At 48.7% G+C, this 14,343-nt stretch overlaps 1 protein-coding gene across 1 annotated transcript; it reads left to right on the top strand.

Annotated features, from left to right (window-relative positions):
* The first annotated feature begins 7,257 nt into the window (after positions 1-7,257).
* CCL22 (C-C motif chemokine ligand 22) lies at positions 7,258-13,361 on the top strand. The gene is made up of 3 exons (XM_084755235.1): positions 7,258-7,350; positions 8,482-8,605; positions 11,765-13,361. The coding sequence occupies exons 1-3, from the start codon at positions 7,278-7,280 to the stop codon at positions 11,844-11,846; spliced, it is 279 nt and encodes a 92-aa protein (XP_084611361.1). The 5' UTR covers positions 7,258-7,277; the 3' UTR covers positions 11,847-13,361.
* Positions 13,362-14,343: the final 982 nt, after the last annotated feature.

Below are 14,343 nucleotides of genomic sequence, written 5' to 3'. Positions count from 1 at the left end.
AAATCTTGGCTTTATTAGAGTGGCCTTGGCAGATGGCTTTCTGCCTTTTCCCTGAGCCTTAGTTCCTCTGGGGTGGCCGTTTAGGGGGACCTCAGGCTAATCTGGATTCCACACGTAGTTTATTGCTGTCACTGCCTCAGCTCTTCTAATCTGACCAGTGAACAGTTAGGGGGCCGTAGGGCCGTAGGTATCCAAGCTGAGCACTCACTTGGCCCCTGCTACTTTCTGAGCCTCGGTTTTTTTCATCTGGGCAATGGGAACAGTACCAGCCCGTTCAACATGTTGCCTTGGGGGAAAATAGTGAGACAATGGCTGTAAAGTACAGGACAAGGTTAGTCTGCACCAATGCGTCTCCATTTTTGCTGACCAGCATTTGTTACTGTAACACAACCCCAGGCAATCAACTTATAAGGAAAAAAAGGTTTCTTTTTTTTAACATTTCAGCTCGGGTCTGTGGTGAGACAGTGCATACTGCCCAGCAATCAGGTCTTACATCTTTGTTTTGTTTTTTGTTGTTTGTTTGTTTGTTTGTTTCAGACAGGGTTTTCCTATGTGGCCATGACTGTCCTAGACTCTCTTTATAGACCAGACTGGCCTCAAACTCAGAGATCCACCTGCCTCTCTCTGCCTCCTGAGTGCTGGGATTAAAAAAGTGTGCCATCATGCCGGGCTGGGTCTTACCTCTTAATGACAGGATGTGCCACAAATAAGTGCCACCATCTGGGGGGCCAAGCACATGAACACAGGGACATCTGGAGAATATTCTAGACCCAAACTACACCACAGCTGGAATTACTATTAAATATTTTTATGATAGTGAAGTCATCTTTGGGTCACTTAGCTTCAAAAGGCTTTCATGTCTCCATCCCCAGCCCTCTCTTTACCCTAGACTGCCTGCCTCAGCCTCCTGGTTTGGCCCATAGGTTGGTCTATGCTGGGCTCTGAAGCTTGACTCCTCATGGCTCCTATGCAACTCTTTGGCCCACAAGGCTCTGGCTTTTCCAGAACCATACTCCTGTCTCTTTCTGAAGTGTGCTTTCCTTATCTGCTTTCGAGTCAAGCTGGGGAGCCCACCTCCTCACAGCCAAGGAGAAAGAAACATGGCACAATGCTGGGGTGGGGGAGTAGAGGTGGAGGACTGGGGGTAGAGGGGAGGTTTGGGGCAGAGCTCACAGGGCTCTAGAGTCCCCTAACTACATGCATGGGGGCTGCCCTCACCTGGGGCACCCCCTGCTCAGCTGAAAAGAGGAAGCTTCTGTGGCTGTTCAGATCAGAGACTTTCCTTATGAGTTGCAGTCAAAACAAAAGCCCAGCTACCTTACTTCTAGGAATTATCTACCACACACTTTCCCCCTGGAAATTCGCTCAAGGAACTTTGAGCATTTTTTTTTTTTAATGTAAAGACAAAAGACTAGAAAACTCCTAATTTAAGTACCAGCAGGGCACTGACCACGTGCCCGTGTGCATCGACACCTCAGAGGACAATAGAACCATGAGAGGTAAGTGGGGCTGCAGCCAAGATTCATTTTAGGTGGGAAAAAAAAAGGCAAGATGTGCAGTTACTGAATGCTTCCCTTCTTCCCTTTCCCTCCACTCCTGCCCTGTCTCCTTCCTTCCTCTTTCCTTCCTTTCTTCTTTCTCTTCTTCCTTTCTTTGTCTTTCCTTTCTCCCTCTTATCCCCCCTTCTTTCTTCTCCCTCTTTTGGTGTGTGTGTGTGTGTGTGTGTGTGTGTGTATGTGTGTGTGTGTGTGTGTGTGTGTGTGTGTGTGTGTGTGTGTGTACATCTGTATACATGTGCATGTGAAGGCTACAATCCATGTCAGGTGACTTTCTCACTCACCCTTCATCTTATTTTTTTTTAAATAATTTATTAATTTTATTTTATGTACATTGGCATTTTGCCAGCATTTGTGAGACAGTTGGATCCCCTGGAACTGGAGTTACAGACAATTGTGAGCTGCCATGTGGGTTCTAAGAATTGAGCCCAGGTCCTCTGGAAGAACAACCAGTGCTCTTAACTGCTGAGCCATCTTTCCAGCCTCTTCATCTTATTTTATTTACTTATTTATTTGGTGTCTCGAAACAGGGTTTCTCTGTGTAGCCTTGACTATCCTGGACGTGCTTTCTAGACCAGGCTGGCCTTGAACTCACAGCGATCTTCCTGCCTCTGCCTCCTAAGTGCTGGGATTAAAAGCGTGAGCCACCACAACCCAGCTTCATCTTATTTTTTAAGATGTAACTTTTTCATTTTAAAATTATGTGTGTGTGTGTGTGTATATATATGTGTGTGTGTGTGTGTGTTTATATATATATATGTGTGTGTGTGTGTGTGTGTGTGTGTGTGTGTGTGTGTTTATATATATGTGTGTGTGTGTGTGTATGTATGTATGTATGTATGTATGTATGTATGTATGTATGTATGTGTGGGTACATGTATATTAATGCAGTGCCCAAAAAGTCCATCTGCTCTCCTGGACCTGGTTGTAAGCAACCCGCTGGGAATGCTGGGAACTGACTCAGATCCTCTGCACCTTTGACAGCTGAGCCATCTTCTTACCAGCCCTCACCTTATTTTTTGAGACAGGTCTGTAACTGAACCTGGAGTTTATGGATTTCACTAGACTACACCAGCCAGCCAGCAAGCCCCCAGCGAGCCTTCTGTGTCTACTTCCTCAGCCACTGTAGCTGGCTTTTTATGTGGGTACTGGGGATCTGAACTTGGGTCCTCATGTTTGTGCAGCAAGCACTTTACTAAGTTATCTCCCCAACACCCACCTCACCCCACCCCTGTCTCTCTGTAGTCTTGTTAGCATGCCCAGACTGATCCCTAACTCCCAGGCTTCAAGAAATCCTCCTGCCTCAGCCTCCTAAAGACCTGGATGACATGCATGTGCCGCCAGCTTCTGCTTATTGGTTTTGATGTTGCTGTTATTGTTTGTTTTAGACAGAATAGCCCCTGGCTGTCCTGGAACTCATTATGTAGACCAGGCTGGCCTTGAACTCACAGAGATCCACCTGTCTCTGCCTCTTGGGTATTGGTATTCAAGGTGTGCGCCAACATACCTCATTCCTGCTTTATGTTTTTCATAAATAAAAATTAGTTTAGAGCTGGGAATGGTGGCACATGACTATAATTCTGATACTCTGGAGGCAGAGGCAAGAGGGTCAGTGCAAGTTTGAGGGCATCCTAGTCTACATAGTGACTTCTAGGCTAACTGGGGGTACAGAGTAAGACCCTTTCTCTAAACAAGGACCCATCAATTTAAACAAAAGAAAAGGGAGGTTGGAACAGGAGGATTGTCTAGGAGAGTCTGTACTTTGAAGGGTACAAAGTGAGACAGTGTGGCCACTAGAAGGAGGAAAGAGCAACCCCTTCATCATTAGTGCTCCACCCGATCCCCACTATCACTCTAGTGTCTTGGGGCTTCACCACCTGCAGCCCCAAGAATTCCTTTCCGTTCCCTTAAAAGCTCATCTCTGTGTTCTGTGCCCCAACTGGGCATCAGAGTTCCTTTAGCTCATATCTGCCCCTCCTCCAGTCAGGAAGGCCAAGAGCCCTGTTGGTGCAGAGGCTGCCAGGCTGTAGGTGTGCCCAGGGCAGGGGCGGGGGTGGGGGGGGGTGGGGGGGGTGGGGTGGATGGAGCTAGGGCTGGGCCCACAGGCTGGGCTAGGATGAGAGCTCTGGGGCCTGCCAAGTCTCTGGAGACCCAGGTGTTCTCCAGGGGAGACCCCCCAGGCCCTGTACCTTAAGAGGCCCTGTAAGAAAGCCCCAAGGGTTACTTGCTTACAATGCTCTTATGATAGAACTTTCACATGCAAAAATCATTCTCCGGCTGGTGATATGGCTCAGAGGGGAAACGTGCTTCGTGCCAAGCTTGATGGCCAGAGATTAATTCCCAGAATCAATATGATTCCACTTTCCAAACACACAAATGAATGAATGAAAAAATGCAATTGTTTTAAAGAAAAAAAAATTTTTTTGTTAAGGCAGGAAGATTGCATGAGTTCAGAAGTTTAAGATTAGCCTGGATGATATAACTACACTCTGTCTCACACACATCCTAAACACAGAAATACCCCTTTTATTGTTGTTGTCGTTGTTGTCATGGGCTATGGTGATTCACACCTGGAATCCTAGCACTCAGAAGGTAGAGGCAGGAGAATGGCTTCAAGCTAGAGGTCAGGTTGGCTTCACAGCAAGACCCAAACAAAGGCATAAAACAACTCTTTGAGCCAGACATGGTGGCACACATCTTTAATCCCAGCACTCAGGGAAGCAGCGGCAGGCGGATCTCTGTGAGTTTGAGTCCAGCCTGGTCTACAAAGCAAATCTAGAACAGGAAGGCTACACAGAGAAACCCTGTATACAACAACAACAACAATACCCCCAACTCTTTGTTTGTGTTTTGCTTGTTTTCTAGACAGGGTCTCATTATGTAGCCCAGTCTATTTTCAAACTCTTTTTTTTGTTTGTTTGGCTTTTGTTTTTTGAGACAGGATTTCTCTGTGTAGCTGTGGCTGTCTTGGACTCACTTTGTAGACCAGGCTGGCCTTGAACTCGTAGTGATTCACCTGCCTCTGCCTCCTGAGGACAACCAGCTCTATTTTCAAACTCTTGATCCTCCTGCCTCAGCATCTTGAATGCTGGGACTATTGGGGTGAACCAAGCCCAGTGAGATACAGGTTCAATGGTCAAGCGAGTCATTAGATCAGCACATCAGTGGTGCATGACTAAGCCCCACCATTGTAGCAACTTCACCTTGCCATTTTGGCTTTGTTTCCCCCTCTGGACACACACATACTTGCACATGCACATATGCACCTCACAATCTCACATAACTTACATGTGCATCTATGTGTACACACATACACAGTAGTCTATACATACTAATCTGTGTACACATGTATGCAGCTGACACTGCAGTCAAAGGCGTCACATACACACATTACATTTACCAGTCTGTATCCACCGCCCCCCACCCCCACTCTGAAATCATGATTCTCACTCCTAAATACCTCAGTGCTCCCCTTTTAGGAAGAAGAGGATCCCTAATACACCCTGAAGTCTTCAACACACAAAACAAATGTACTCTAAGACACAATGGCATCTAATACTAGTCTGTATTCAATTTTCTCTGATTATTTCTCGGAAGTCTTTGCTTTTGTTTGGTTTTGTTTTAGTTTTTGAGGCAGGAGCTAAATCTAGCCCATGGTGGCTTCAAACTCATGGCAAGCCTTCTATCTCATGCTCCCAGCTGTTGAGATTATAAGTATGTCACCGGGGCCGGAGAGATGGCTCAGAGGTTAAGAGCACCGCTTGCTCTTCCAGAGGTCCGGAGTTCAATTCCCAGCAACCACATGGTGGTTCACAGCCATCTATAATGTGATCTGATGCCTAATAATAAATAAATAAATCTTTATAAGTATGTCACCATGCCTGGCGTTGGAAGGTCTTTGAGAGGAGTCAAAAATCAGACGTTGCTATTCGCCTTCCACCTTGTTTGAGACAGGATTTCTTGTTCGTCACACTGGGAGTCAGGCTAAGGGCTTTCAGGGTCCTCCTGTCTCCACGTCTCATCTCCTCGTGGAGCACTGGGATTACAGCCCTGTGTCTGATCTTTGTGGGTCTGGGGGACCAAACCTTGGGTCTTCACACATGTGCGACAGGTACTTTGTCCACAGCCCTAGCTTTGTGGTTTTTGAGACAGGGTCATGGGCTTCTCTCAGAGATCCTCCTGTCTCAGTCTTCCGAGTGCTAGAATTACAGCTGTTACAGGTGTATGGCACCAGGACCACCCACCTAATATTTCAAGTACACCACACACACACACACACACACACACACACACACACACACACACACACACAATCTGGGAGAGTTGATTTGAAGGGCTGAAGGTCCCACGTATCTTTGGGGATTGGCAAATTGTTTTTGTGGGGGTCACTTGTTTTCTTCCAGTTTTTGTTGTTGTTTTGTTAAAGACTAGGCAGTGGTGACTTGTGCCTTTAATCCCTCGGGAGGCAGAGGCAGGCACATCTCTGAGTTCGAGGCCAGCCTGTTCTACAGAATGAGTTCCAGGACTGCCAAGGATAAACAGAGAAACCCTGGCTCAAAACAACACACACACACACACACACACACACACACACACAAAAGACTAGATCTCACTATACTGTCCAGATGGTTTTGAACTCATGGGCCTAAGAAGCCGGGGTTGACTTGGAGAGGGGCACATCTTTGGTATGTAACACACAACACATATTGAGTATTTCAAACCACTTTTAAGGGTGATGTGCACTCATCAGCATTAGGCATGTTCAAACGTTTGTGTGACTACAGCTACCTCCAGAACTTTCTATTTTGCCTAATGTTATGTGACAAGACTTTTCCTGGGGAAATGCAACACATGCATCTACTTACCCCAGATAGGGAGCCCAAAGTACAGATGCTACTAAAGTCTGACTTGGTGAAGCCATGAGTCTTATTGGGGTTACCTACAGGAACAAGAATGATCAAAGACAGCTACATCACCAAAGCCCATCTCAGCCTGGGTGACAGCTCACAAAACTGGGAACTTGAAGCATGCAGAGAGCCTGCAGGCAGCTCAGCAGGTTGGAAACTGAGAAAGATAAGGAACGGTTATCTGTCCTGCGCTTATGGGAGGAGCTCAGGAGAAAGTCTCCTGCTGGGTCATATTCTGGTTACTGGGAGACTGTGGAGTCCTGAGGAGGTGGGCTTACCAAAGAAGTGACATTTCAAACGGCTCTTGGTGTGTGAGTAGGAGTTTCTGCGGTAGAGAAGTACAAAGTGGAAATATAGTCGAGGTCAGGTCACAGACCTCTTTGAGGAACTGTAAAGTCACATGGCGTGGTCGCTCTGCCTATGGGAGAATAGTTTTGGAAAAGAGGTCCTGAAGGTCTTGTTAGGAGTCTGTATTCGAACCTCAGGTGAGGTTCCCCATCTCCATCAGAAGAAGCTCTTCCCAAGACCGCTGGCGACACGGTTGAGGTCATACGGCAAACAACCTCTGGAGAGCACCGCTGAGGGGACTTTACAAGTCTCTGGAGACCCACGGTTAGGGAGAGTGGCAGTCCCCTCTGAGTAGTTCCCCGCCTTTGGATCCTCCCATGGGGGGAAGTGGGACTTCTTCTTTCAGGACACAGAATGTCAGATTTGCCGGTGACTAAGATGTCTGAGTTAGTGGGTGGAGAAAGTGCTTAAGTACCCAGCCTTGCTGTGCTCTGGCCATTGGACACCTGGCTAGGACAGATACAGCATGGCTGGCCTGCGAGCTCCACTCCTAGTGGCTTTCATCCTTCTTGTCGTGGCACTTCAGACATCTGATGCAGGTGAGGCTGGGGAGCGGGAGGGTTGACGTCAGAGTGTCTGGGAAGAATCCCAGAGTGAGTCTGCTGTTGGCTCCTGTGGCTTGGGGCTAGCTCTGACACTTCCGTGGGCTAGCTCTATCAATTCCCAGAGCCCGGGTATACCCACTTATAAACTGGGTAGTCAGAAAGGCTTGGCTTTTAGGATCTGCCTCAATTGGTTTTGGGGGTTGTGGTATGCAAGGCTTGGGGATCCTGCTTCCCCAGACAGCTCAACTATAGGGGCTCTGGGAGCGGATGCAGAGCCCACAAGGTATCAGGCTTGAGTTGGGGGAAAGTAGAGTCTCTCTTATAAAGCTGGTCCTGCCCTCCCAACACCCAAGGTTTGCTCTGGAGCCTGTGGTTGAGACAGGGTCCTGATTTGTCTTTCCCATAGAGCTATCAACACTCCTGCTTTGGCCTGGGCAGTAGAAGGGTCTCCACAGTGGGAGCAAGGCAACTACAAGCAATCAGTTGTTGCTCCCACTAGCAACTCTCTGGAGAGCCTCCATGTAGCAAAGCCCTGCGGAATTGGCATTCCCCTTCCATGGGTCTTGGAGGTGACAGGTGACTAGGGTCAGTCAGGGGCAAAGTGGGACTTGAACCAGGTCTGCGTTGTGACTGTCGTCACCCATCTGAGCCTTGATTCTAACTCTGCCACAGTCTCACCATGACCTTGGATGCTTGCCTTCCCGTCTCTGATGTAGCTTCACCAGGGCACTGAGAAGAGGAAGGTGTAGCTCTAATTCTGTGTTGCATGCGTGGGGTCGGGTGGGTCTGGAGCAGGGCAGAGCATCCGACAAGCTCCTGGGAAGCTGGCGCTGTCCTCCACAGACTGACCCAAGGTGAGCACAGACTGGCTCAGAGGACCTATTTAGAAGCCTGTTGATACTCAGTCATTCTGAACCCACTTCCTGCAGCTCACGGTTCCAGAGTATAGATGCTGGGCTTTTGGTGTCATCTCAGAGACTCCCCAGGTGGAGTGAATGAGGCCTAGAAGATAACCATCAGTGTGGAAGAGAACCTTTTCCCTATAGGTAGCCCATGATCGGAGGGTGGGGCTGAGGCTGGCCTCTCTATGCTCCAGTGAATGTCCCCTGGGTTCCCCTCCACCAGGACCCTATGGTGCTAATGTGGAAGACAGTACCTGCTGCCAGGACTACATCCGTCACCCTCTGCCACCGCGTGTAGTGAAGGATTTCTACTGGACCTCAAAGTCCTGCCGCAAGCCTGGCGTTGTGTAAGTAGGGAGCCGGGAGCTTCGGTGCCTTGGAGGATGAGCCTGACAGGTGTGGCGCAGGGGTGAGCAGGTTGTATCAAGCTCCAACGCAAAAAGGCTTGGCTGGAAGAGATGGCTCAGCCAGGCTTGGGTTTTCTGAGTGCCAAATTGATGATATCACTCAACAGATGTTCTTGAACATCTGTGATGTGACAGACCTGAGGATGACAGCTGAATAGATGGGTGCCACCTAAGCATGGCATGGCACATGGGCAGCATGTAGCCACAGGCTGTTGGTGATTAGAAGCAGGCATAGGAATATAAACAATGTGCCTAGAGCCGCTCCCTTGCCAAGACATTCTGGGTCCTCCCAGTCCCCTGGAAGTTCTTCAAGGTAGCCTCTTTAGTCAGAGATATACTATTAAGAGCCGACACCTACGGAGGGCTGCCCACATGCCCAGGCTATTCTGAACACTACCTGTGTGACTCGCTCAGTCTTTAAAGCAATTCCACGACGAAGTTGGTTAGCCCCATTGTATAGGTGAGACCCAGGCTCAGCAAAGAAAAAGGGATTCAGGTTCAGGAGAGGGACGAGGACTCAGGCTTAGCAAAGGGATGGGAACCTAGGTTCAGCAAAGGGAATGGAAGCAGGCTCGGTCATGAAAAGCTTGGAGCAAGATTTCCCAGGCTGCCCCTGGAGGGTCTGTATCCCTTCGAAGAGTTTTCTCTTGTGATTCTCTCCTCATTGCTCCCCTCTCCACCTGGCTGGAAGACCCCTAGTTCTGTGGCATCCCTCTGGTGGTTTCTACTCCCTTAGAGCCTGCTGCTAGCCACACCACCTATTGGATGGTTCTTGGATTTGGGGCCATACACCACCCCTTGGGTTCTATAATCTCTCCCTCCTCCCACAGCTGACTGCATCTCTTAGAGGTGTCTGCAAAGAAAAGCAGAGCAGGAACTCTCCCAAGGTTCTGGCCCCTTCAGCTCTGAGACTGTTTACTGTCACCTCAGTAGAGCTATAACCCCCTGTTTCCCAAGTGCAGAAAGGTCGTGTGCACATAACCCTTTAGCTAGAAACAGCCCTGCGCAGCAATCACAGTCCATGCGGTTCCCTTGCACACTGAGAACGTAGCATGAGCTTAAGGGTCTCTTCAGCATCACAGGGCAGCAACAGCAAAGCTCATGGCCTAGAACACAGGAGATGCTCAGTAAAGGATGTACTCTAGTGATACATGGACTCTGAGCCCAAAGGGACTTTAGAAAGAATACAGCTTGACAGAGTGGGAGACAGACGCCCTAGGAGGGAGCAGCCTTATGTAAACTGCCCAAGAAGCCAGGCTCAGGCTGGGTGTGGTGGCCCACATCTTTAATCCCAGCACTTGGGAGGCAGGGACAGGTGTATCTCCGTGAGTTCAAGGCCAGCCTGGTCTATATAGTGAGCTCCAGGACACCCAGGATTACATGGTGAGAGCCTGTCTAAAACAAACAAACAAACAAACAAACAAACAAAAAAGCCAGGCTTAGTGTTGCTGTTGTCCTTAGGCTCTTACTGATGGTACAAGGACAGGTCAGGGATGTGGGTAGCTAGCAGCTCTCAGCTGTATGGCTGGACTCTTAGGAAACAGCTATGGAATGGGAGCAAGGGCCCCACCACCAGCCAGCCTGTACCCACTTGACCAACCTCAGTTTCAGTGCCCAAGCCTGGCCTGGTATTTGCTGCAGCTGTGCCACTCAGGAGCCTTGGACCACACTTGTTGTGTGTCTTAGTTTCTTTTCTAATTGCTGTGATAAAAATACTCAGACAAGAGTGACTTGGGGTGGGGGTGGGGGGAAGGTTTGCTTTAGCCCACAGACCATTGCAGCAGGGAAGTCACCCAGGCAGCAGGAGCTTGAAGCAGCTGGTCACGTCTCACGCACACTCAGGAAACAGAGGGACAAACGCAGATGCTCAGCTTGTTTTCTCCACTTCATATCATCCAGGATCTCCTGGCCAGGGATAGCCCCACCCACAGTTAAGATGGGCCGCGCCTCACAGCTCTTAAAATAAAATAATCCCCATGCGCATGCCCAGAGTTCTTCCAAGTGATTCTAGATCACTCTGAATTGACAGTTAACTCTGCCATCACCACAGGGCAAACCTACTTCTCCACAAGATGCTCTAGGACTCCCAAAGAGGCCTGGAAGGGACATTCTTCAAGGTCACACTCCAACTCCCACCCCTAGATATATTTTACTCCTTCTTATATCCAGCCAAATTTCTTTACATCCATGGGTAGAATAGATGTACAGGGGCACAGGGCACATAAAATTGATGCGAGAATTAAAGAACCCATTGTAAAGATGGGATGGATAAACTGCTCAGCCAGTAAAGGTGCTCACTGAGAAACCATAAAGACCCAAGTTCAGATCCTTGGCATTCATGAATTAAAAAAAAAGAGGGAGGGGGGCTGGAGAGATGGCTCAGTGGTTAAGAGCACCGCCTGCTCTTCCAGAGGTCCTGAGTTCAATTCCCAGCAACCGCATGGTGGCTCACAACCATCTATAATGTAATCTGATGCTCTCTTCTGGCCCGCAGGTGTACATGCAGACAGAACACTGTATACATAATAATAAATAAATAAATCTTAAAAAAAAAACCAGATGTGGCTGCATGGGCCAGTTGTCCCTAGTGCTGGCGATGCAAAGACAGGAAGACCTCTGAGCCTTGCTAGACAGCCAGTCTAGCTAAATTGGTGAGCTTTAAGTTCAGTGAACTGTATTTAAAAATAAGATGTATAGCAAGTGAGGGAGATACTGTGTTGACATCTGGTCTCTACATGCATGTGTACATCACACACACACACACACACACACACACACACACACACACACACACTGAAAAAAGCTGAGGCCATCTTCTGACACAATTATACAGCACCTACCATGTGCTGTCGCCTTTAGTAGCACCTGCTTTCCTGAGCAGGTCAGTCTGTGTCCCGAAGGCTTCATCAAAATCTCATGCAGCCGGGCAGGGCTGTCACCCCCCATTTTACAGGTGTAGAAATCAGAGCTGAAAGAAATAACCTGACCTGCTGGCAAGGAGCAAAACTGCAACCCAATCCAGCTAGGCCGGCTGCAAGGTCCATACTTTTGGCTACCAGCCTGCTAATGCTACCACTTACTCCTTGGGATCTCTTCCAGTTTGGTAACCATCAAGGATCGCGATATCTGTGCTGACCCCAGGCTGTCCTGGGTGAAGAAGATCCTCCGTAAGCTGGCCTAGTGAGGAGGACCTGATGACCGTGGGTGTGCTCACTCCAGGAAGCCTCAGCAAGCCCTATCCTTCTGCCGTCCCAGCAAGAGCCTTGCCGACAACGCCGCCTTTGCTCGCCTCCATCCCTTGGCCTGTCACCCTGTCAGGCCTATGGTCCCTCCACCTTCCCTCCGGCCCTTCTAGCTCATTCTCACCCAACAGAGCAGATGGGAGAGCACATTCTGGCCAGCTTTACCCACTGCCCCCTGCCTACTGCTTTAGATGACACCAGGGCCCTTGTGTTGGTGTCCTGCCCCTGCAGATGTGGGTGCCTTCTTTGTCCCCAGCCTTACCCGCCCTTCTCTTCCTACATATAGGGAAGACCCATATGCCTCAAGTATGTGCTACCCCGATCCACTTCCTGGGAGGCTGCTGATACCCAGAAAGTTGTTCCTGCCATTTGCACTTGCCCAATGCCACTCACCTCCCAGGCTTCAATCAGTCCCAGTGGGCAGCCACCAGGCCTCACTCTTCAGACTTCCTTGGCCTTTCACCTACTCTCAGTAGAATTCTGGGAATTGTAGGCTGGTCCACCAGGCCCCCAGGGTTAGGCTAACATCCCCACTAGAACTTCTTCTGTTTCTTGGTTTCTAACATGGGGCAGGGAGCACAAAGGCAGGCTCAGAATCAGATTTCTGAAAGGAGCTGCAGACTCCATCAATTAAAATAATGTTTCCTCCATCCCTGGGTACAAAGCAGTGTCTTGTCAACAGAGACTCAGATTGTTGGAAAGGGGCTATGTAGGTCAAGCGCAAAACCCTAAATTTAGCAAGAATCAGCTTCCATCCCTCTTTGGGTCTTTTACTTATCCTGCCTTGACTCCTCCCCTGAATAGCTGACAAACAAATTCATGCTATGGTGTCAATGACTGCCGTGCCTTGGTATTATAAGCTCTAGTTATATTTATATAGGAAAAGAGGATAAATATATAGGAGGACAAATAGGTGAACTGGAGAATTTTAGGAACTGGGGGCAGGGTGGAGCCATACAAAGTGACATTTTTCTTATCCTCAGAAAACACCTGGCTATGGTAACCTCGGTGGGTGGCATAGTTACGTTGAAGAGCTTGGTTGGAAATTATTCTTGAGTGGTTGGGGCCAGACCAAGGTCTTAGGATTCATTTGTGCTTCCCAGGGGACAACAATGTCCTGGGGGAGGGGCATGGGAGTAAATTTGCTTGTTCCTCCGGGAGAAATGTGGCCTGACTTAGCAGAGCGACTGGATTATGTAACCCTGAGGATGTTGCTTTTCCTCTCTGAGACTCAGATGACAGACGATGGGAGAGCTCCACCCAAGCCACAAGGACTGACACTGTGAGCCACAGCTGCATCCAAGGCTCAAGTCCCTCTAGGACCCAGGAGGAGCATCTGGCCGACCTGGGGCACCGTTAGTGCTACTGTGCCCATTGCTTATGCACAGAGCCTCAAGGGCCCTGAGATCCACCTCCTTTAATATTTCTGGTTAAATAAATGTTCACCAACAGTGTCTGCCTTGGTTCCTTGGTATCATGGCCTGTGTCGTTTACTAGAGAAGGCTTGACATTTAAATATAAAGCGACTTAGCACTTGGGAGGCAGAGGCAGGTGGATCTCTGTGAGTTCAAGGCCAGCCTGGTCTACAAAGATAGTTCCAGGACAGCCAGGGCTATTACACAGAGAAACCCCGTCTCAAAAAAAGCCTAAAAATAAATAAAAGTGACTTGCATAAGGTCACTCCATGAGTGGATACAAAGCCCGAGAGGCAGCTACACAAATACTAATTAAAAAAAGCCAGGCATTTGTCCCCAAGCTCCCACTCCCCTGGCTTGGCCATGCATAAGATCACCGCTCATCCCCAGGTCCAGAGCTAGACATAGAAGTTCATCCAACAGAAGAGCTTTTTCTCATGTAGGCGCATCCAACATTCCCGATCAATGGACAGCCTCCCAGGTGGATATCCGGGGACCTAAGGCCTTCCTTCTCAGGCTCTTGCCCTTCTCTGGGGTCTGAATCCCTCCATGAAAGGGAAGGGAGTTACACGGACTCCTTGCGCTAGTGTTGTTAACTGTGCTGGCGAGAGGCTTCAACTAGAGTCTAGACTGAGGGCCCTTTTCCCTCCCCACATCCTTTATGGTCTTCCCTGTCTTCTGCTTTGCCTCAGAAGAACTTGAAGAGACCTTTGTCCACAGAAGATATCCAGGTGGCCAGGAGTACATAGAAAAATATACTTAACATCACCATCCGTTGGAGAAATGGGAATAAAACCCACACAAAATACAACAGAAAACCTAAGAGATAGTAAGTGTTGGCAAGAATGTGGAGAAATTTAAACTCTTGGGCACAAGTGTTTGGAGTATGGACTGATGCAACTGCTCTTGAAAACACTAACTGTTCTTCCAAAATTGAGTGGTGGAGTCATGTGACCCCACAGTCTTGCCTGTGGGTAATATGTATAGGTACAAACAAATTGAAAGCAGGAGACCAAAGAGA

The sequence above is a fragment of the Acomys minous genome (assembly GCF_964271855.1).
Source record: "Acomys minous genome assembly, chromosome: 14".
NCBI lineage: Eukaryota > Metazoa > Chordata > Mammalia > Rodentia > Muridae > Acomys > Acomys minous.
This window is presented reverse-complemented; position numbering and strand designations above follow the sequence as displayed.